The sequence below is a fragment of the Miniopterus natalensis genome, chromosome 13, assembly GCF_054644295.1.
Source record: "Miniopterus natalensis isolate mMinNat1 chromosome 13, mMinNat1.hap1, whole genome shotgun sequence".
NCBI lineage: Eukaryota > Metazoa > Chordata > Mammalia > Chiroptera > Miniopteridae > Miniopterus > Miniopterus natalensis.
The window spans coordinates 51,135,483-51,159,758 of NC_142093.1; the positions used below are offsets into that span (position 1 = coordinate 51,135,483).

The 24,276-nt window shown below is 42.0% G+C and overlaps 1 protein-coding gene across 1 annotated transcript in view; it reads left to right on the forward strand.

Moving 5' to 3' along the window:
• The window catches only part of ACOXL (acyl-CoA oxidase like), a 269,791-nt gene that overhangs the window by 173,598 nt on the left and 71,917 nt on the right, over positions 1–24,276 (forward strand). Inside the window, exons 14-15 of the mRNA XM_087823871.1 lie at positions 1,988–2,097; positions 8,379–8,490. Of these exons, the coding sequence (XP_087679997.1) occupies positions 1,988–2,097; positions 8,379–8,490 (222 nt within the window). The remainder of the gene's footprint in view (positions 1–1,987; positions 2,098–8,378; positions 8,491–24,276) is intronic.

Here is a 24,276-nt window from a genome sequence, read left to right on the forward strand (position 1 = left end):
CAGCAGCCGCAAAAATGTGCCTGTCCTTTGACCCCTGACAATGATTCTTAAACATGTTGGACCTGGTGCCCTGTATTTTATTTATTAATCCTAACCCAAGGACATGTTCATTGATTTTGAGGGAGGGGAAGGGGGAGAGAGGAAGAGAGAAGGAGAGAGAGGGAGGGAGAGAGAGAAACATCAATGTGAGAGAGAAACATCCGGACCTGGACTAGGGATCGAACCTGCAACTTAGGTATGTGCCCTGACTGAGAATTGAACCTGTGATCCTTTGGTATACGGGACAACTCTCCAACTGAGCCATACCAGTCAGGGCTGATGCCCTCTTTTTTATAAAAATATTTTGTTACTCCTCTTTTACTATCCTGAAATGAAATCATAGATGATATAAGTCTTCTAGAGGCATAATTTCAAGAAATCAAGACTACACTTCAAAGAAACAAAGGAAAGTAATTTATAATCTCATAAGCCCTAACAATGCCACATAGAATTAGTGTGGCAGCCTCAGATATAGACTGAAGCCAGAGGTATGGACCAGTCCCAGGTGGGAACATCGTACCAGCTTGCATGTCACTGGCCTAAAGTGAGTCCTGGGGCCACCTCTGACTTCAGGGCTCCAAGGGGTGTAGTCCTCCCACAGGCCTGGGGTGGGGAGAGCCTGAAAGCTTTGGTGTAACTGAGTGAGGCTGTGGGCTGTCGGTCTGCTGCTTGTGTTTGACCATGTGGCATTTGGCAGGACACTGGATGTGACACTGAGAGCCCGGGATTGCACACCTGGCTCTGCCCACCACTGCCAGGAAAGCTTCCCGAGGCACTTACACCTTGAGGAGCTACCAACATCCCTTGTCCTTCGAATAGGCAGGGTGGCCTTTACAAAAACCTCTGTGTCAACTGATTCATGCATTTATTCTTAAGTAATAACCAAAAAGGGGACAGTGCTCTTTGTCCGATTGTATTGATATCAAGGTTATTAGTGACACTATGAAATTGGAAACAACCTAAATATCTAACTGAATAGAAATGTTTAATTACTTAGGATTTTTTCCAAATAAAAGATATTATATGGCCATTAAACAGATAGATAGAATCCGAAACAGCAATGTGAACCAAAAATACTACTTATGATATCCTGCTGATCAAAAGCATATACGCTTTATAGCATCTCTATACAAAACATGAACGTATATGAGACAAAGAAGGAAACGCTCTCCCAACATTGGTTTTGTGGGAGAATGAATCAGCTCTTCATTGCTGTGTAACAAACCATCCCCAAACAACAGGCAGTTGTTAGCTCACGGTTCTGTGGGTCGGCAGTTTGGGCCAGGTCGCCAGTGCGATTCCTCACTGGCCTCGCCTGGGCCACTCACACCAGGGCAGTAGCTGGAGGCTGGGGGACAGGTTGGTCCAAGGTGGCTTCTCTGACCTGTCAGCAGCTGCTGTCATCAGCCCGGCCTGACTCTGCCACAAGCTAACCACGAACATCTTGAACAAACCTGGAAAAGCATGCAGTGTTTTCAGCCCAAATCACAACTTTAAAGAGAACGAAGGAGGAGATTGATGGAGATGTTTTTACATGTACGTTTTAATGCTCCACCCCCAAGGCCTAATCAGCCATAGACTATCAGAGGCAAAAAAATAACAAAACAGACCAAGCATCTGTCTGGTCCAGGGAAGGCAAGTTGGTTTTATCGCAATTGTCAGCTGAAATAAGTGGCACTGGGACCAGCACTAGAGGTTGGTGTCTCAAGAAGGAGAGAGATGTGTCATTACCTCACTGGCCACGTTGGAAGGGACTGAGGGTGGATGGTAAGTGCCACCCATTTGGCACTGGGGGGAGGGGGCTCCTGGAAGGAGGAGGTCTCATATTTGGTTCCTTTCAAGGAGTTTACTAGAAGCCGCTAGAGCTCATCTGGCTGCAGTGTGTGAAGACACTGGCATTTTGTACTTTTTTGACAGATGACTGACAAATGATCAACTCTGCCCGCAGGTTGTGGTGTGGAAACTGCTGGCTCAACGCACCAAGCAGTATGAAGAACGACCGCTCGCTGGCCTGCTCCGAAGCTGGGCTGAGGCTGGGGGCGACAGGCTCAGAACCAGGTACGTAACTGCTCAGGCTGTCACCTCCTTGGCCCTCAGTGTCTTATTATTGAGCCTGAGAGCACAGAGCCTTGTCATGGCACAGCTCACTTGTTTGAAATGTTTACTATTTGATATATATTCAAAAATACACAAATACGGAAAATTAACATTCATGCCCCCACTCCCCAACTTAAGAACTGTGACAATGCTAATTCTGTTCCTTCTTTATTGCATGTTCACTGTTCCAAGCACTTTATAGGTTTTAATGATAACCACACGAGGTAGGTCATTATTTCCATTTCCCGGATGAGGAAACTGAGGCTCAGAGGTTAAGTATTTTGCCCAAGGTGGCACACTAATGAATGGTAGAGCTAGGATTTGAACCCAGATCATCTGGCTTCAGGATCCATGCTTTTGGTTGTCTTTATTGATTTTTTTTTTTTTTTTTTAGTATTGGCTTTACACTTGATAAATAAGGCCTAATGTATATGGAATTCTGTGGCTTCCTGCTGTCGCCCAGTATTTTGTTTCTGAGATTCATCCAAGCTGTTAGGTGCAGCTGAAGAGCTGTTCTCTTCTCTCGTTACACTTCACCATGTGTATACAGCATAATTTACTTACCATTCCCGTCTCCAGTGGACATTTGGGCTGTGTTTATGATATTTTGCATAAAGCTCTTATGAAAAATCTTGTCCGTGTTCTCCAGGGAAATGTGCGAGAGTTTCTACAGGGCTTTCACATTTAGCTGCCATGACTCAGAGAAAGATCTACATTTTACATCACATCGACACCCACACACGCATCGAGCACCCCTCCCAAGAGGCACAACTGAAGCAAACACTTCATGGCACGATGCTTATCCTGTCGTTCATACTGCTTTCTGATAGTTTTAAAGTTTTAAAAATTCTGATCTCAGTCCTTTAAACTGATTTCATGACTCATCAGTGATTTTCAGCCTGTTGTTTGGAAAACGCTCCTCAGCAATATGCATTGCCTCGGAGTCAGAGGGCTGTGGGGTGGGGTGTGCCATTGTTAGCCTCGCCAGAGAGTGTCCCGTTGCTTTGTAACATGATTGTACAGTTTGTACCCCACCAGCAGCATGTGTCCTGTGAAACCACGTCCGCACCACCGCGTGGCTTTACTGGACTTAATTTTTTTCTATACGTGTAAGGAAAGTTCTCTCACTGATTTTCAATTGCAGTTTTCTTGTTACCCTGGAGGTTGAGCGTGCCTTCATGTGTTTATTGCCATTTATGTTTCTTCTAATGTGAAATGCCAGCTTATGTGTTCTGCCAGCTTTTCTATTTTTTTTGTCGGAGGGGGAAGAGAGGGGGAGAGAGAGAGAAAGAAACATTCATTCGTTGTTGCACTTATTTCTGCCTTACTGGTTGCTTCTTGTATGTGCCCTGACCAGGGATCGAACCTGCAACCTTGGCCTATGGGGATGATGCTCTAACCAACTGAGCTACCCGGCCAGGGACCTTGGTCTTATTCTTACTTTTAGGGGTTCTTTGTCCTTTGTTGTTTTAGATGTTACAGTTACATTTTCCAGGTTTGTGGCTTCTCTTACGTTTTCTTTATGGTGTCCTTTTTTTTTAATAGCCTCACTCGAGGATATGCTTTTATTGATTTGAGAGAGAGAGCGAGAGAGAAACATTGATGTGAGAGAGAAACATCAATCCGTTACCGCCCATACACACCCCAGCCGGGGATTGAACCCACAGCTTAGCTTTGTGCCCTGACTGGGATTCAAACCCGCAACCTTTTGGTGCACGGGGTGATGCCCCAACCAACTGAGCCACTGGCCAGGGCTCTTTATGGTGTCTTGACTAACAAAAATTCTTACATTACAATTAAATTTACCAATTTTTTTCTTTTATATTCACATTTTCTACATCTTGTCTACTTTTAGATCATGAAGGATATATATTTTTTAAGTTTGAGAGTTTAACCTTTCACATTTAATTTTTGAATCTATTAGAAGTTTTTGTCTGTGGTGTGAGGAATGGATCTGTTTCATTTTTTTGTCCCTTAGGGCCCGTTTGTTATCCCAGTACCATTTCCTGAATTGATTACCCTTTCCCAGTAATCTGCATTGCCTCTCTGGACTTTATTAAATTCTGCATGTGGAGTCTATTTGGGGCTATTTTGTTCCTAGTCTGTCTGCATATCCTTAATCCAACAATACACTGTTAAAATTACACTAGATTTAAAATATGTAATATTATATAACAGATATGATATAATATATCTGAAGTATAATTCAGAGTTGTCCTGGCTATTCTGGGTCTTTTGCACTTTCATATAAGCTTTGGAATCATTTCAAGAAGTTCCTTAAAAAAACAACCTGCAGACAGACAGGGAAGGACAAATACTGTACGACTGCACTTCTAGCAGGTGTCTAGAGGGCTCAAATCCGTAGGGACAGAAAGCAGGTGGTGGTTGCCAGGGCTGGGGGAGAAGGAATGGGGCCATGGTTTGATGGGGACAGTGTTTCAGTTTGGGAGGGAGAAAAGCTTCTAGGGGTGGATGGAGGTGATGGCTGCACAGCAGAGTGAATGTACTTAATGCTACCGAACCGCACACTTAAAATGGTTAAAATGGTAGATTTCATGTTCTGTATATTTTACATAATTTAAAAACTCTGCTGGGATTTTCTTTGCAAGGGTATTGAATCTATAGATTTGCATAAAAATGGACCTATTTGTGAAATGATCTTCCTCGAAGATTTTAATTTCATGTCTTCTGGAGTTTTAGAATTTTCTCCATGTGTGGTACAACCTTTCGTAGATTTATTACTAGGTGCTTTATAATTTTGTTGCTATAGAAGGAATATTTTTAACTTTTGTTTTTTGTTGCCGGTTTATTGTAAATGCAGTTGACCTTTGCGTATAAACTTGAGCGTAAATAAACTTTCCCTAAATGCGTCTCCAGATTCATTGTGGAGTTTTTCCTCCTAGGCAGTCATACTATCTGCAAATAATAATTTCTTTTTCCTTCCTTCCCAGTTGTCATTCTTTTTATTTTTTATTTTTGGTATAAAAGGTGCTCTTTTGTCTTATTCCTGGTTTTAAAAAGAATTAGTTTAATATTTCACTGTGAAGAATATTTGTTGAACATTTTATAGACACCTTAGTTCATTAAACAAGCTCCATTGATTGTTATTTTTAATTGATTTTTAGAGAGAGAGGGAAGGGGAGAGAAAGAGAGAAACATGGATTTGATGTTCCACTGATCTATGCAGTTGTTGGTCGATTCTTGTATGTGCCCTGGCCAGGGATCGAACCCGAAACCTTGGTCTATCGGGACAATGCTCTAACCAACTGAGCTACCGGGCCTTGGCCCATTTATTGTTCTTTTTAATGTATTTTTGTTATTACTAAATGATGAAAATTACTGCAAATAAATTTTTTGCATCCATTGAAATGATTTTATGATGTGTCTTCTTTAGTCTGTTCATTTGATAGGTAACCCTTGTCAATCTTTTAATGTTAAACTACCCTTGCATGCTTGAGAAACAATTTCCTTATGCTGTGTAACCATTTTTATATTTTCCTGGGCTTGGCTGGGTTATATTTTGGGGGGGGGAGGTGGAGATGGGGGTTGTATATTGACTGGCATATTGTTTTCCTTTCTTGTACTTTCCTGATTTGGATTTATAGCAGGTTTTTCTGGTCTCATAAACTTATTGTGGGAGTAGTTTCTTATTCTGTGGAAGAATTTGGTAAGTTAATTGAAACCTATCTGTGCCTGTGGGAACATTTAAGCTACTGATTCCATTCATTGAATTGTTTTAAAACCATTTGGGCTTTATTGTGTCAGTTTTAGTAAATGGTATTTTTCTAGGGCTTTATCCATTTGGTTTTGACTTTCTTGGTATAAGGTTCTTCATACTATTCTCTAATTATATTTTTTGCTTCCACTAATCTGTAGTTATGTCCATTTGTCATTCCTAAAATTATTTCTGTGCCTTCTCTTCTGTGTTGTTGTATAGTTTAATCTCATCAGATGTTTGTCTAGTTTATTTTGTCTAAAACAACCGGCCTTTGCCTTCATTGATCTGCTCTGTCATACCTCTCTTTCCGACTTCATTGATTTATGCTCATAAATGGATTGTCTCCTTTATGCTACTTTCGAGGAGCTTACGTGCTTTTATCCTTTTGTGTCTTTTTAAAATTATTACTTTTATTTGGAGGCAGATTACTGGTCTCCATAGCCCACGTGTCCTGAACTAATTTCTAAGGAAACTGCTGATTAGATAATATAATCTTACAGTCCTGATTAAAAACATGGGAAGCACATAAATGAGAGTAGTCTGGAACTTTCCGTAACTGTTGGCCTGGAGCAAAAATAAGAAATGTACATTCTGGCCCAGCCGGGCGCTGCTCAGCGGTCGAGCGTTGACCTAGGATCCAGGCGATCAGGGTTCGATTCCCGGCCAGGGCACATGCCCGGGTTGTGGGCTGCAGCCGGTCAATGACTCTCTCATCATTGATGTTTCTATCTCTCTCTCCCTCTCCTTTCCTCTCTCTGAAATCAATAAAGATATATTAAAAAAAGAAAAAAAAGAAATGTACATTCTGTTCTTTCCCCGTTTCCCTGCTGCTCAGATTTCTATCTGTTCAGCCTGGGCCCCTCACCAGCCGCCGCAGCCCAGGACTGTCCCACGTAGTCTCGGTGTGTGTCTCAGCGTGTGGAAGGCAGGGCATTGGCGGCCCTGGTCCCGACTGGCCGCTGACGGCGCCCGCAGCCTGGCCCCGCTTCCCTAGGCTGCGGTCTGCCGACGGAGCAGGGTGACACCAGCACGGTTTCCATCAGCGTCAGCTCCGTCCTTCAGGAGCCTCGTCCCCAGCTGGGCCGCACCTCCGCCCTCTCATTTCCTTCCCAGATAGCGGAGCAGGGCCTGTCCCCGTCACTCTGCGAGCACAACAGCCTCTCACCCACATGCAAACCCTCTGTCCCAGCACATTTTCCAGGACAGACTTGAGATGCGCCAACAGCAGTTTTCCAATTGTAAATATTTGGAAAGTTCCAGTCCATTTATTTTTGTTTCGGTTATTAACCTCCAAAACAGTACACATCTCTCTCCCACACAGTTACACTTACTGATTCAGTCTGTCTGTGTTTATCTACGTAAGTCCCCAACCTTACTTGCTCTGACTGTTACGTGTATTAAGAAAAGCCTTTGTCATCCACGCTGTGACCCGGGCCTTTCTCCAGGCATTGGCGATGCAGCGGGGACGGGCTTCTCCGCGTGGGGAGCTCACGGCCTGGTAGAGCAGCAGGGTGGCCGTAGCAGGACAACTCAGCTGAGGAGACGGGGACAGAGGAAAGGGGGCTGGGAACCTTGTGGTACCCTGAATCCCTCCAGTTAACAGCCACTGTGTGGACGCCCAGGGGCCCCTCCTCTGGACAGACTGCGGGAGGAGTCACTCACTGTACCGAACAGGCTCCATGACACTAAGCGAGGGGGGCAGGGTGCGGCTCTGACACTGGGGGTTTGGAGTCGGTTTGTGCCTAAGTCTCTTAACTCCTCCGTGCCTCAGTTTCCTCGTTTGCCAAATGGGGAGATGGAAATTTCTGCCTGCTGGAGAAAGTCACCCTCTCCGTGGCACATTCTACCCTGCTCTGCCCACACCCCTCACTGCCCTCCGGCTCCTTTTCCTTAAGTCCCATTGTTTCCGAGACACATCCTGAGCTTGAGCACCTTCTGCCCTTGGGACCTGGAGCAGGTCACCCCTCCTGGCTGGGCCGCAGCCTCTCAAACTCTACGTCGGGTCATTACAGTATCTACATCATAGAACTACTGAGGTCACTGACTAATTCACAGCAATAATTAGCACAGTGCCTGATACATGATGTAGTTAAGAAATAGTATTCATTGACAAATACTTTGTGACAGGTATATTTTATTAGTCATATTCGTTTATCATCATTATTGTAACACATTCCCACCAATGGTAAGTTAGGATAAACCCACTTGATGAAAGTTATGTAGGAGATAGTGAGGAAAGACTATATAAAATGCTGAACATTACTTGTAATGCAATTGTAGTGGGAAAAAGCAGGAAACCAAATTATCTTTATACCATAAGGACCACCATGTGGGATAAACCAAGCCAAGCATTCATCAGAAAAATACCGACGGAAGCACGAATCGAGGGGGCTGTTCTGTGTAGTGACACTGCTTTTCTATTGGCAGAAAATTTCTTTTGAAAATGTAAGCCCTGTGTATTTCTTTCAGATGTACTCCTTGGTGAGGACAGATAGTAATGACGGCCACTGTGTTTTTCCTTCAGTTTCCTGGCGTTGAACATGGACACCGTCGGTAGCCTCGCCTTTCTGCTGAAAGCGGTGAATTTTCGGGAAAGGGTTCTTCAGCGGGGGTTGGTGGCCAGGATTTATTACAAGGTAAGGATACATCGTGTTGTGTTTTTCCTCTTGACATGTGTTTAAGGCACACTCTTACTGGTGAACTGTCTGCTAAATGTAGTGGGGGTGGAATCAGTGTAATTAAAGGTTCTGGAAGCAACTGGACTTCCTACGGGCCCCTCTGCGTGACTGCCTGCCTGCTCTGGAGGCCCATAGGCTGTAGGGTGACCCTTCTGCGCCCATCTTTAGGATTCCACCTGCCAGCATCATCTGGCTGCTGTGGGAGTTGATGAATGGAGTAATTTTTGGCCCTTACTGGAATTGAAAAATCCTTGTTTCTATGTATAATGACTGCATTGTTCTGTGGAGGGAAAGTGCTCCAGGCATATGTAGAAATTAACCACTGGATTAGCCTGAGATGCTCTCTTTCCTATTTAAACACCCACAACTCTCTGCAAAGACGTAACCTTGCCTCAGTGTTGATCTACAGGGAACGTTCACCAAGGACGGTGCCCGTGGGGCTGCTTTGAGAAAACACCCCCATCCCAGCAACATCTGTTTTAGCTTCTAATCATAACACTTAATAGACAACAAGACCCGAGAGGAAGATTTGCTCTTCCCAACCTCTGCCAGGCTCGGGGCCGGGGCTCTTGTAACCTGGAACCAGACCACTGTGACCCTCTGTGTGGGAGTTAGGTTCTGAGAGGGCCAAAATTGGGGCTCCACGTGACTCTCCTTCAGTTTCATACCAATTCCAAGATCACAGCACAGAGTACACAGAGGGAGCAAGATGCGTGGCACATGGGGATGGATATTCCCTTAGGAAACGCTCTGGAGGCAGGGCACCCCTGGGCGGAGAGTGGTCAGGATCCAACCTGGTGGAACGGGGCCAGGCTGATCAGCACCTGTGGGGAAGCGGGCCAGGGTGGCGCAAAGCAGGCCATCCTCCACGCACAGGCCCTAGGTGAGGCCCTGCCCGGTGCCACCCTGCAGGTGGGTTTAAGTCCCTCCAGGTAACCCGCCCTTATCAAACATGGAGACGGTGAAGTGAGCGAAGGGTGCAACCAAAGGCAAAAATGCTATAGCTGCCCCGGGAGCAGAATTAACAATGGACAAACTGTAATCTATGAACCCGCTTTCCAGGACTGTGCCACGTTAATGATGGCGTGGTGAGAGATTATAGTGGACACAGAGTGGAAGTAGTAAAAAGCCAAGCTGTGGATAACAAATGCTCCTGAAAATGCTGGAACAAAAGGAGCAGAAATAATAACCACAGATGTCACAGAAAAATTTTTTCCTTAGTGTAAAAAAAGACATCAAGATTTTGATGGGGAGGGAAATGTCCATATCCAGACATAGCCTGCAAATCTAGAGAAAAGATATTATCATATAAGCAACCAGGCAGAATGTAATAGAAGGCTTACCCACAAAGAGAAAATCAGGCTAGCTTCCGTTTTTATGCACCAGCCCCAAATGGAGAAACTTCATGATCTGAGCATACTAGGCCAAGCCAGATTTAATCCATGAGTACAGGCAGATGGATGTTTTCAGGTATCTAGGAATCAGAAGCAATTTCATTCTTTTGGCCTTCCTTAAAAATCATTCAAAGAGCTATTCTATAAGACACTAAAAAAAAAAAAAAAAAAAAAAAAATTCATCCTGGCCAGTGTGGCTCAGTTGGTTGGATCAGTGTCCCATACACAAAAAGGTGGCGGGCTTGATCCCCGGTTGGGGCGGGTACGGAGGCAACTGATTGATGTTTCCCTCTCACACTGGTGTTTCTCTCTTTTTCTCTGTCTTTTCCTTTCTCCCTCTCTCCAAAAACCAATAAAAAAAGAAAAATCTCTTTTCAAAAAGCCAAAATTAATAATTTAAAAATAAGGAAGTCGAGATATAAAAGGATTGGGGGTCTCTGTGAAGCCAATCAATATGTATGTGTTTTTAAAATATAGGTACAGAGTTCAGAGACTAAAAATGTCTTTTGCGTGAAAAACCATGAATTTTAAAAAAGACCTTGACTACTTGTTTATCTAATAGATTGGGTTTGTAATATATTTTAAGGTCAGACAAAAGCCAAAGCAAAGTAAAAACATGGTCAGCGTCTTACTTTAATTGCAGGGTAGGCAAAAGTCATTGTTTTGCTCTGACTTTGATCATCAGAGGAACATAGGTTAACCGATATGTTTCATTAAATGGCAAGTTAACTCGGGTACTTAGCACAGGATGGTTGTTATGCAAATCACTACCAAAGACACAGAAGAGATAAAGAAGCGTCCATAAGTTTGTGTAATCAGAGGCAGAGCAACGAGGGAGTTAGAAAGCATGTTCTTGGAGGTCTCGGCCACCCTCCCCTGCTGCGCCTGGTGGACCTGCATGGAGGCTGGGAGGCAGTTGCAGAGTTCCCACTGCCACTTGCTCCTTGGTTTGAGAATTCCTCCCGGGATTGCTCTCTGAAATCCGTCTCCTGGTCATTGTGACATCCTCTTTGTCTCTTCTGTAATTCATCTAAGTGCAAGCCTCTGCTCCCTGGCCCTGGAAGAGTAATGATCTGATCTTGAAATGCACTGATCTGGTGATTCCTTGAACACAACTTTTCCATTACAATATGATCCCTAAATTCAGTCCGCAGTAAGCCATGAGAGGCATCTTCTGTCACCTCTATCCTGCAGTTATAGCTCCCTCCAGCTTCCACCTCTACAAGTTGGAGGGTTAGATCTGAAACAGGGGCTAACATGAAATGAAAGGTTTTAGTTCTAGTGAAAGCATAGACCCACAGATTAGACTAGAAACAAAGCTAATCATACCCATTTTGTATAGAAACAAATCTAATTATACGCATTGGCGTGTAGTTCTATGCATCAGAATGATTTTTCAAAAGAAGACTAAACTTGAATTGGGCAACAGCAAGAGGTTTTCAGATATCTTTCAGAAGATCAATGCATTAGTCTGCTTGGGCTGCCATAGCACAATACCAGAGATGAGGGACTTAACCAATAGGGCTTTATATTCTCATAGTTCTGGAGGCTGGAAGTCCAGGAGAGAAGAGCCAAGAGCCCAGAGGACGGGCCTAAGAGCTGTGGCCAATGAAAACAGCGCAGTAGGACAGCCAGGTCAAGGAACTTCTGAGCTTTGTTCAGCTGGATTTCAGAATTTCTGGGGACCACTGGGCCCTGCATTCCTCCCAGTTTCTTCCTTTTTGAGCAAGTGTATGTGTGGTGGTTATCTTATCCTTACCCCATTTTTGTATGTGGGCTGGTTCTGGGAGAGATGACTGGTCAGCAACCTGCAAATCTAGAGGAACTGTACTTAAGGAGTGACATCTGAGGAACCTTATCTGCACCTAGACTGGATTTAGATGATGGGATTCTGGAATTTTAACTAGTGCTGTAACGGGATGAGACGTGTGTGGGCCTCGGGAAAGAGTGAGGATGGGCTATGATAGGCAAGTCCAAGGTGGCCTTCAGTGATCCTGCCTCCAGCAGTCACACCCTTATATAGTCCCCACGCTGTACTGGGGCTGATCTGTGTAACCAACAGAATACAGCAGAAGGGATGGTGTGTCTTTTCTGAGACTGTTATAAAGACACTGTGGCTTCTGTCTTAGTCTTTCCCTTCCTCCCTCTCTCCTTCCCCCTTCCCTCCCTTCCCTCCCTTCCTCACTTTCTCCCTCCCTGCCCTCACTTGGGGGAAGTGTCATGAGCAGCCCACATAGCCAGGAACTGAGTCTTCTTGCCAAAACCTGTCTGAATGAGCATGGGAGCGTTTCCTCCAGCCCTATTCATGCCTTCGGAGATGACAAGGACTGCAGCAGTCGATAACTCGACTGCCACCTCGCGACAGAGCCTGAGCCAGAAGCACCCGATCAAGACATGCCCAGATTCCTAACCCCCAGAAACCATGTCAGAGAATAAAAGTTAGTTTTTTCAGATGCTAAATTTGGAGATAATTTGTTGCACAACAATAGATAATGAATTAATACAGCATCTGAAAGCAAAATCTGTTCAGTAGTTTTGGCATTGACACACACATTTTAAAAAACAAAATACAAAGAAGAGATTACTATAATGTTTTTAACTAACCTTTCCACTTTAGAATATAAGATGGTGTTCTTTTTATATCAGCAAGAACATGATTGCACAGTGAAATACAAGGGTTTTAAAATCAGGCAGTTCTGTTGGACTACTTCTGATGTTTTTAGTTCTTTGGTTATCGACAGTGCCACAGTGAACATGCCGAACAGTGTGCAGATTGACATGCTGCCGAATTGTTTTCTACAAGCGCTGAGCCAAATTGTCTTTCCCCGGGGTCCCATTTCTGCACGCTTACTTTCCTAACACTTTATTTCTTCCACTTTCTCACCTTGTATCCTCAGGATTAGGAAGTCTGTTGCCTTCTTTTCATATATTATTTTATTGGCATTAGAAACATAGGTCCACTGTAAAATATTTACTTTTATTTCTATTTCAGTGTGATATTCGATGCTCTTTGGTGCTCATTCAATATCCAGAACTGTTTTCTGCTTATATCTGTTCTTTGCCAGAGAACAAATTGCTCACAAGTGTTGATCGCCTGATTTTTGAGCACAGGAAACCTTTGCACACGTGCGGGTGTGTTTTCCGAACATTAAAAGACAATTGTAGGCACGTGGTGTGGCGAAGAAATACAAGGGTTTTAGAGGTGATGAGAGCAGGCGCAGCACAAACCTGTTGCAAGGGTAGGATCACATAGAATGTGTGTTTTAAAAAGCATTTAAAAATGATAAACTTGGTATTCACGTTAATTATCTTAGTTAATGCTATTAGTGTAACCATTCTAATGGTCAAGTCAATTAAACAGTCAGTGAGCAATGCCGTTTTCTAGGGCTAAGCATAAGAGCACGGAGATTATTAAGATATGCTCCTGCCTTGGGATAAGTCCACTAGTTTTAGCCCAAGGAGCAATGAGATAAGTGCTAAATTATGACAAAATCTACGAGCGTAGAGGGAAGAGTATTGACTTCTATATTTTAGTTTGTATTTTTGGCTCAGCTTTTTGTTCAGCTAGCTGTATGTTGGCTTATGTCTGCCTACATTAATTTTGTGTATCTTGAAATAAAATGGTCTGTTCAGCAATTTGAACATCTGACCCAAACAGAGTCTGGGCAAGAGTCTTTGGACAGTGTCCAGAGGTGGGTGACTTCATCTAGAATGCCAGGATTCTGTAAAAATAACCATGTGATTTTGTTGAGAATCTTTTCAAGAGGCACAAAAGCATGAGTGGGAATTAGAAATCTGCTTTTCTTCTCAGCTTTTTAGTAATGCTCTCTAATTTTCTTCAAAAGCACGTTTTGTTTTAGGGATTCTTGGCCAACCCTGTCTGCACATTAAATAGTCCATCTGCCTCTTACCCTGAAATGAGTGCTGAGGGCCAGCAGCTCACAGTCAGGGCTGAGGAGTCAAGGCCCTCGGGCCCCGGGAGAGAATGCGCCGTCCCCTCCCTGCCGTAGCCAGCACTGAGCTGAGGACGGGGCCAGGAAATGTCCCTCGGTGTGCGGGTGGCCATGGAGGGAGCCCAGCCCCACACCTTCCCTTGGAAGCCCCACTTCCCTAATTTTCCAAACTCATGTTGCAAACATCGCCCGTCCTGGTGGCTGCATCATTTCCCCACTCGTGGGAAGAAAAAAACCAAACCCGTAAGCAAGGGCTTCTCCCTTTGAGAATATTCTATTAAGGACATGGGTTGTTTTATGGACAAAATATAGACCCTCAGTAATCAATATGTTTAACAAATGACTAGTTTTGAATGCGCAGGACAAAAATTGGGCAGGTGGAGGCATGAGAATACAGATGGGATGAGCATCGTTCCGGTTAACCAGGAGGTGGAAGAGCATTGACTTCTATATTTTCGTTTGTATTTTTGGCTCAGCTTTTTGTTCAGCTAGCTGTATGTTGGCTTATGCCTGCCTACATTAATTTTGTGTCTCTTGAACTAAAATGGTCTGTTCTGCAATTTGAACATCTGACCCTCCCTCAGGGTTTATAAAAATCGGGTGCACACTGCCCTGCGCCAAGCTGAAGGCCGAGCCTCAAGGAGAAGGTAGGTGCTTTGCAAGCGAACATCAGGAGTCGTGCTCAGATCCAGGGCCAGCAAACTAACTCGGAAATGAGGACCCTAAGTTACTTTTGCTCATTCAGAATTTGAGATTTGGATGGAGAAGAATTGGTAGAGGCTGGAATAAGGCTATCAGAGATGGAACTTTCCAGAGCTTTCTGTGTAGAAAAATTACTGTCCCCTGCAGTTTTTATTGTTGTGGTCAGTGTGCAACCTGACTACTCTTTCGTGTGCGTGTGACTTCAAAGCTCTGAGCGTAGACCTTCAAAACCTCACCCAGCCACAGTGTTTCTGTAAAGGCTGTCTTTCTGTTGTGATTTTAGACTGACAGTGTCTATGCTCAGGCCGCCGCGTTGGGTTTGGAATCTCATCTGAATTCTTGTCTGTGCAAAATGCAAGCTGCCCGCGTTGGCAGGTGGATGGCGCACCCATGGCACGTGCTGGAGGCAGCGGCTGTTGGAATCGCCATCGGTCACAGGTCCTCGAGAGCTTTGCTCACGTGGCAGCGGGTCGCCCCAGAGAGGAGCTGGGAAGAGGCCGTTGTCCACAGGCCCAGAAAGGAAATGGGGTGCCGGTTTGCTGATACTTTCTGAGAGTTTGAGGGTGGGGACAGGGAACAGAGATAACGGCTGGGTTGTGTTTGTTACTTTTTAAAAACTAACACAGTGGCCTGAACAGCAGATGTTTTACTAACAATCTCGTGGCACAGAAACATCAAGAGCTTTGTTCCAGAGACAGCTCATCAAAGACAGGAAACAGGATTAGAAACCAAATTTCCTGAGTTCATAGTTCACGTCGATCTTGATGTACCTCCTGACTCCTGTGGTCGAGGTGGGTTGGGAAGACGACCAGCAGACTGGGACAACCTGGTGGAGGGGCCTTTGCACCTTCAGAGCTTGGGGGCTGCCTAAGCAAAGGCCGCCTTGCTCGGAAGTGGCCCCCTCCGCTGCAGTTCCTCTAATGGGAGCATAATCCCAGTTCCCCAGCGAGAAATAAGGTTACACTTGGGAAGCCCCAGAGGGAGGGAGGGTGGCTGATGGCACCTCACAGGAAGCTCTGCGACGTGGCTGAGGAAGGGGCAGAGGGTGGTCTAGAGGCCCCGGCGTGGACGGCGGGAGGACCCGAGCCTCAGCCCCCGCTTCCCCCTTCGCTGTTTCCGGTGGTAGGAAATGTTTCTGTTTCGTGATGTTTTCCCCTCTCCTGTCTTCATCCCAGAGCAACCCAGGTAATTTTAGCAGTTGCATTTTCTCTTTTTCCCTCACTTCTAATTTTCTCTGTCTTTCTCTCATAGAAAGCACCCTAAATTCTCTTTCTAGAGAAATGTGTTATGAGTAAGGAATGGAAGGGAGAAGGAGGGGAGGGGAGGGGGGAGAGGAGGGGAGGAGGGAGGGGAGGAGAGAAATCCGGGACATCCGCATGGGAGACGTAGTCATTTCTCTGCGCCAGAGCTGGACGGGTCCCTCCCACAGGATGATCTAGTCAGACCCGCCCGTTTACAGACAGGCAGCCTAAGGATCAGACAGTTTGTGGTTTCGTCGAGGCAACAGCCACCAAGAGCAAATATGAGACTGACATCTGATTGTGCAAATATTCTAGTTTTCCTCAAACTTTACCCACTATTTTTTACTGTTTGTTTATGGATCTTCCTGATAACAATTACTACAGAAGTGTTTGCTTAGTGAGGACTTCCTATTTCCCTTATTCCTACTACATTTATTAATTAGAAGCAAGTGATGTTCCTTCTCTCCTACAATTTATATCAGTGTAGATCCACAGATACTTATTCAGTGTTTGAACTACAATCCAATACAATATTTCTTTTCTTGCTCACGTTGTTCCAGCTTTGGCCAGTGAGAGCTCCTTAAGGTTAGCCCTTGTGTCCCTGTGATATGTCCCCCACCCTTTTTCTTTTTTATCACTTTTATTTTCTGGTACCACAAAATGCTCCAGATGCATCTTGTGTTTTCCCTGTGAGACCTGTGGTCATCCTTTCTCCAAAAATCCTGGTTCGTTTTATTGGAGGAAAGTATTTAAGAATCAATGTCCGGTGGCTGAGTGTGCTAATTGCTACTTGGGTGTCACTTCTATGCCTGCTCTGAGCTAGGGAACACGTACATGTATGTTTCCGATCTCGCACGTTCTCACAGAGGTCCGTACGTATGTGCATTCGAAACCATGACTTCATACTGGGAGTTCTGAGTCCAGCCCGAAACCACAGGCCTCCCCACTTTCGCATTTGTCATGTCTTTCTGAGAGAGTGAGAAACCTGGTTTTCATTGTCTACGGTGTGTTTTCTTATTTGATCTTCTCTAGTACATACATGAAATCATTTCGGGATAGAACACAGTGGTTTGGTTTGTGAATCTAGCTTAGAGCATCCAATCAAAATAGCACCCAAATTCCCAAGTATTTCTAACTTCCATGTTTTCTTCCTTCTCTGCACCCTGCTGCGAGGTTATGTCACTCATTTGAGACACAGGCGGGTTCTTCTGTTCCTACATGTCTTCTACTTTGGGATTTCCCTCCATCCTGGGTGCTTTAGTCCTTCATGTTTTGACTACGTGAAAAATTACTAAGTTCCTAGGACTCAAAGCTGCACCAAAAGGTAGGCTCAGAGACTGTCACCCCTTCCTCACCCCTACACCCCATTTTATTCATTCTTTGGGGTTATCGTTCCTGTATTTCTTTCATGCAAAAAAGCAGAAATGTGTGTTTTCTTATACAACATTGCTTTCTCTCTTCCGCGAAGGGTAACATACTATAGATACTGTTTCTCACTTTTGTTCCATTTAGCAGTATGTCCTGAAATCACTTTACATCAGCGCATAGAGATCTACCGCATTAAAAAATATCAGAATAATACCCTGTGTGGCTGTGCCGTAGCTTAGTCAACCCCTCTCTAATATATGGGCATTTAATTTTCCTCCCTATATTTTTCAGTTGGAAATAATGCTACAATGAAAAACCAGATGCATAAGAATTTTAGTATTGCTTAAGGTGTATCTTCAGAGCAGACTTCTGGAAATGCGATTGCTGGGTCCAAAGGTAGGTGCATATGTAGCTCAGTTAGGTATTGTCACATTCTCCTTCAGAAGGGTTCGACCAGTTTGCATTTCCCACAGCAATGTTTGTTTCCTCACAGCCTCATTAACAGAATTTGTTCTCATAGGTTTTTCTTTTTGCTAAAGTGATAGGTGAGAAATGATATCTCTGTGTTGTTCTAATATACATTTATTTAATTACGAGTGCATTTGAGCATTTTTATCTCTGTGAGAGCCATTTTAACATATTTTTATATATTGTTTATTCATACAATTTTCTCATTTGTCCAAAGTGTTTTTGGCATTTTGTCCATCAATTTTTTAAAAATATGTTTTTATTGATTTTAGAGAGTGAGATGAAGGGAGAGAGAGAAATAGAAACATCAGTGAGAAACATTGATGGGCTGCCTCTTGTGTGCCCCCTACTGGGGATCAAGCCCACAACCCAGGCATGCGCCCTGACTGGGAATCGAACCAGCAACCTTTTGGTCCTTGGGATGATGTTCCACCAACTGAGCCACACTGGCCAGGGCTGTCCATAAATTTTTAAGAGTACTTTCTGTATTAAAGATTTTAGCTTTTTGTATATTGTAAAAATTTTCTCCCAGTGTGCCACATGTCTTCTGGTAATTTTTGCCATGCAAAAAAATTTTTTTTTAACTTTTGTGTGGTCAAATATAGTAATATTTTCCTTCATTACTTTTGGATTTTAACTGGCAGTTAGAAAGCCTTTCCCTACGTTTAGGTTAAAAAGGAAGTTACCACATGGAAACCTCAATCTTAATGTCCTGGAGTCAGCAGATGGAGTTTGGGACTGCCAGAAAGACTGAAAATTGAAGAGGGAAAAAAAAAAGGAGGGAATCTCAGAGAGGGAATGTCACTCAAATCCTTAACCGATACCTGAAATATGTATGGGTGGACAGGACTCCAAAGAGCTCAGGTCATACTTAATCTGGAAGGCTTAAAGAGCTGAGCAGAGGATTTGACTGTTTCCTACCACATAGGAAGCAGAATTTGTAGTTTGAATCCTGCCAAGTTAAAGGAGTACGGTAAAGTCAATGGGCTTACCATTGAAACCTTTGAAGGGCCATGCCTTAGATATAAAACTATGTCTCAGGAAAAGGAATTCACCCAAGGACTAAAGGTAAAATTTAAAGAAACAAAAGGCAAAAATAAAAAAGATTATTCTTGACAAAGCATAAAACCAAACCTCCATCAATTCAAGTTAATCTGCTAGTGATTTAACTGAATGCTGGAATAAAACTCAACACTCTTTAGAGGAAGATAACAGGATATAGGATGAGTATTATTTACAGTGTTCAATATAATAAAATATTACCAGGCATGTGGAAAAATTACTAGACATGCAATCCATAATCAAGGTAAAAACCAGTCAATAGAAATAGACCTCCAAAATGACCCAGATGTTGACATCAGAAGACAAAAAAGCTTCTTTAAAAATATGATGAATTTATTAAAGAGTGAACAGGATATAATAAATGAAAATTTCAGAAGACTTATAGAAATTGTATAAAAATAACCAAATAGGATAGATCTGAAAAACACAATACTATAAATAAAAAATTAATTGAGTGGTATTAACAACATATTAGACACTACAGAAGAAAAGGCCAGTGAACATAAAGACAGTTCAATAGAAATCATTTGAGCTAAAGCACAGAGTGATAAAAGATTGATAAAATGAACAGAGCCTCAGTGACCCGTGGCACAGGATCACACATTCTAATATACATGTAATTGGAGTCTCAGAAGAAGAAAGGGTGGAACAGAAAAAGTATTAACTAAAATTTTTTAATGACAGCACACAAATTCAGAAACCTCAGCAAGATTCAAAGAGATGATTAAAAACAAACAAACATAAAAACAGGAGCACATCATAGTTAAACTGCTGAAAGCCAAAGGTAAAGAAGAAATTTTGAAAGTAGCCAGAGGAGAAAGAACATTAGAAATAGAGAAGGAATAATAACAATGATGGTTGATTTTTCATTCAAAAACTGCAGAGCCAGAAGACAGTGGGAAAGGTATCTCTAATGGGCTGCTGAAAGGAAAAAAAACCTGCCTACCTCGAGTTCTAGATATGGTAAAGATACATATAAAAAATGAATTAAAGGCATTTTCAAGTAAAGGAAAGCTGAGAGAATTTGTCATCAGCAGACCCGTACTGCAATAAATGCTAAGGACAGTTCTTCAAACTGGACAAAGTGAAATTACATGGAAGTTCAAAACCAAAGTAAAGACGAACATTGAAAATGCAAAAGGTGTAGGTAAATTTTGACAATTGTTTTTCCCTTTTACAATTCAATTGACTATTTAAACCAAAAATAAATATAATTATTTAGGGTTGATAATATACATAGAAGTAAAATATATGGCAAAAACAGCACAAAAGATGGGATGTAGTGTATATGGAATTATTCTGTTATAAGGTTCTTGCATTATGCATGGTGTTACTAATTAAAGGCAGATTTTTTTAGGAGAGAGAGGAGGTAGACTGAGATGAAAATAAAAATCCTTAGTTTATCCAGAAGAAGTCATGGGAAGAGAACAGAAAGTAAAGACCTAACGAGATAGACTACAAGAAGCAGTGTAGTCCACTTGTACCCAACACTTTCCATAATTACATGGAATGTAAATGGACTGAACATTCCGATTAAAAGGCAGACATTGTCATAGAGTGTTAAGAACAAGCAGTTCCCCTCTATATGCTTTAAAGTAAAGACACAGACAAAAAGATACAGCATGCAACTAGAGCATAAGAGAGCCTATATACATGTCAGATAAAGCAAACTTTAAGACAAGGAGTATTTCCAAGGACAAAAGGGTCATTTCATTATGATTACCTGGTCACCTCATCAAGAAGACAGAATAATCTGAAACAGGTATGCAGCCTAAACCATTTAAAATACGTGAAGCAGAAATTGACAGAACCAACTGGAAAAACAGACAAATCCAGTAACTGATAGAACAAGTAGGCAGAAATTCAGTATGGCTAATGGAAATGGGAACATCCTTATTATCATTTAACTCAACCTACTTAGCATTTATAGACATTTATTGAAAACTACACCCCGCCCTACAGTGCTGTCCATAAGACAAGTCTCAATAAACTTTTTAAAGATCGAAATAATACAGAATATAATCTTGATTGACAATTGAATTAGGGATCAGTAACAAAAAGTTATCCGGGAAATCTCCCAAGTATATAAATATTAAGCAACACATCTCTAAATAATCAGTGAATCAAAGAAAGACTCACTAAGGGAATTAGGAAATATTTCAAACTGAATGATAGTGAAAATACAACGTATCAAATTTTGTGGGCTGTAGCGAAAGGAGTCTTTGGATGGAAATTTATAGCTTATCTTAGAAAATAAAAATGGTTTCAAATAAATGCTGTAAACCTCCACCTTAAGAAGCTAGAAAAAGAAGAGCAACATAAGTAGAATTAAGATAACAATAGAGATTAGAGAGGAATCAATAGAGTAGAAAACAAACTATAGAGAAAGCGAAGAAACCTAAAGGTCTATTCTATGAAGTGATTAGTGAACTAATCCCTAGCAGGATTGATCAAGAGAGAAAGAGACCAAGCACGAACTCACAAGATCAAGAATAAAAGGGGACATCATAACATATAGTACAGACATTAAAAATACAAGAGAATATTATGAACAACTTTACCCAAATGAATTCAAGAACTTCGAACATATTCCTTTCAAAAAGAAAAAAACCCCACAGCTTTCAAAAGCAAACAAAAAAATCTAAAAATATCTATTAAATAAATTTAATTTGTTATAGAAACATCCCACAAAGAAAGATCCAAGTTCAGATGGTTTGTTTGTTGTATACTCTCAAACATCTAAAGACAAAACAATAAACTTACACAAAACCCTTTCAAAAACCAGTATAAGACTGATACCAAGAACTAATAAGTATATTACAATGAAAAAATATAAACCAACATTCTTCAGGAATATAGGTAGAAATGTGTAATAAAATATTAATGATTGACAGTATATAAAAGAGTATATCAGCAGGTGGTGTTTATTTCAGGAATGCAAAGTTGGTTTAACATTCAAATATCAGTCAATGAAATTTGTAATATTGACAAAATAAAGGAGAAAATTATATGATTATATAATGCAGGAAAAAAAAAATGACAATATCCAACACTGGTTCATGGTTAAAAAATCTTAGCAAAGTAGGAATAGAAAGTAATTTCCTCAGTTTTGAGAATACATCTACCATAAACCTATAGTTTACGTCATATCCAAAAGAGAAATATTGCATGCTTTCCCCCTGAAGCTAGAAAACAGGGCAGGAATGTACACTTTCTCCGCCCCTATTGACATTACAGTGGAGGTCCTAGCTGTACAGGAAGGCAGGAAAAAAAATAAATGACATAAAAATTATAAAGGAAGAAGTAAGGCTGTCTTAATTTGCAGATGAAATCATTGTTTACTAGAAAATATGAAAAAAAATTACAGAAAAACCCCAAACATTACCAGAACTAGTAAATCAATACAAGGTTACAGGATACAAACCCAATATCCCAAGTAAAATTTTTCTCTATGTTATTAATAAACAATTGGAAAACATGCAAGATTAAAATAATTTTACAGCCCGGTAGGGCATGGCTCAGCGGTTGAGCATCGACCTATGATCCAGGAGATCGCGGTTTGGTTCCCGGTTAGGGCACATACCCGGGTTGCAGGCTTGATCCCTGGTAGGGGGGCGTGCAGGAGGCGGCTGATCAATGACTCATCATTGATGTTTCCATCTCTCTCTCCCTCTCCCTTCCTCTCTCTGAAATCAATAAAGATATATTTAAAATAATAATAATAATAATTTTACATTCTTTAAAAATAGAAGTTCTTAGGAATATATTTAACAACAAAAACTCAAACAGTGCAAGATCTGTACATTGAAAACTATACAACATTGCAGAAAGTAATGAAAGAAAGCCTGACTAGATGGAGAAGTATACCGTGGTTGTGCATAAAAGACTCAATATTGCGCATAAAAAGATTCAGTGTTGCTATGACATTCATTCTTCTCAAATTGGCCTATAGATTCAACACTGTCTCAATCAAAATCTCAGCAGGAATTTATTTAGAAACTCACATCCTGGTGTGACAGTTCATCGGGAAATGCAAAAGGCCTAAAGTAGCCAAAACAACTCTGAAGAAAGTTGGAGAAATGGAGGCCTCACACTGGTGACTTCCGAGTTTATGCTAATATTCCAGTAATGCAGGTGGCTGGTGACTGCGATGAACATAAACAAGTAGATCAACAGGATACTAGCGAGTCCGGAAACTGACCCGCACATATGTGCTCATTTGATTTTTGGCAAAAGTATGAAGAAGATGAAGTGATGAAAAGATCATTTTTTTTCAACAGGTTGTGTAAGAAGCAACTAGATATCTGAATGGAAAAAAGATTAACATTAAGCTACTCTCTGTGTATAATACAGAAAAATCAACCTGAGATTGAACATAGACTTAAAGTGAAAGTGAAAACTATAAAACGTTCAGAAGACAACACAGGAGAACATCTTTGTAGGAGCTGGGTCAACTTAGAGTTTTTTAGAAAGGAGATAAAAAGCATAAACCATTAAATTAAATATTGGTTAATTGGATTTTTTAATATTGAATATTTTTTTAGTTCTTTAAAACACTTCGGTAAGAAAACAAAAAGGCCAACCATAACCTTGGAGAAACTGTCTGCAATGCATGTATCTAACAAAAGACTTATCTAGAATATGTAAAGAATTTGTATGACTCAATGATAAACAGACACAATCCAAGAAAGATGGCATGAAAGACTTGAAACGAGTTTTTCTGGGCACTTCCTGCACTCACTAGACTGATGAGCGTCTCTTGGGCATTTATTCATTACTTCAACATACATTCTGTGGCAATAGTCTTTCTAAAAAGCAAAATTTCCTCCCTGTATCAGTACAGTTCAATCAGAAAAGACACACTAGTGGGAGATATTTAATAAAAGATATCGCAAGGATTTGACTTACAGGGGTGCAGTGCAGGGCTGGCTGGGTAGGTCTGAAGTCTGCAGGACAGACTGTCAGGAAGGGCACCCGCAAAGCTGCTGTCCTGGAGGGGAAGCCTCGGCTCCTTTTTAAGGCCTTTTAACTGATGAAATCAGGCCCAACCCCGATTATCCAAGATGTTTCCTGCCTGCCAGCTGATGGTGGATTTTAATCACATCCACGAAACACCTTCACACTGGAAACCGTAACCTAACCAAGTTGACACATCAAAAGACCATCATGGTCTCTAAATGATGTAGTTCTTTGAAAGAAATCAAGTATAGTACCAAAAAAGAGACAGAAAGACTTGAAGAGACACTTCACAGAGGGAGATGAAAGGCTGGTAAGGAGCACATGAAACTTTGCTCAATCTCATTAGTCATCAGGGAAATAGAAATTAAAGCCACAGTGAAAGAGTGTGATATTGAAGTGGCTTAAACGAAAACGATTGGTGACACTCAACCCTGTGACCATACGGGCCACGCGGACTTTCACAGTTGCTGTTGGCAGTGTCTGATGGTAACCACTCTACAAAGCAGGTTGGCAGTTTTTCATAAGGTTGAATATCTACCTGCCTTGTGACCAGCGGGTCCCTCCCCAGCCAGTCACCCAAAGGCAATGAGAACTTGC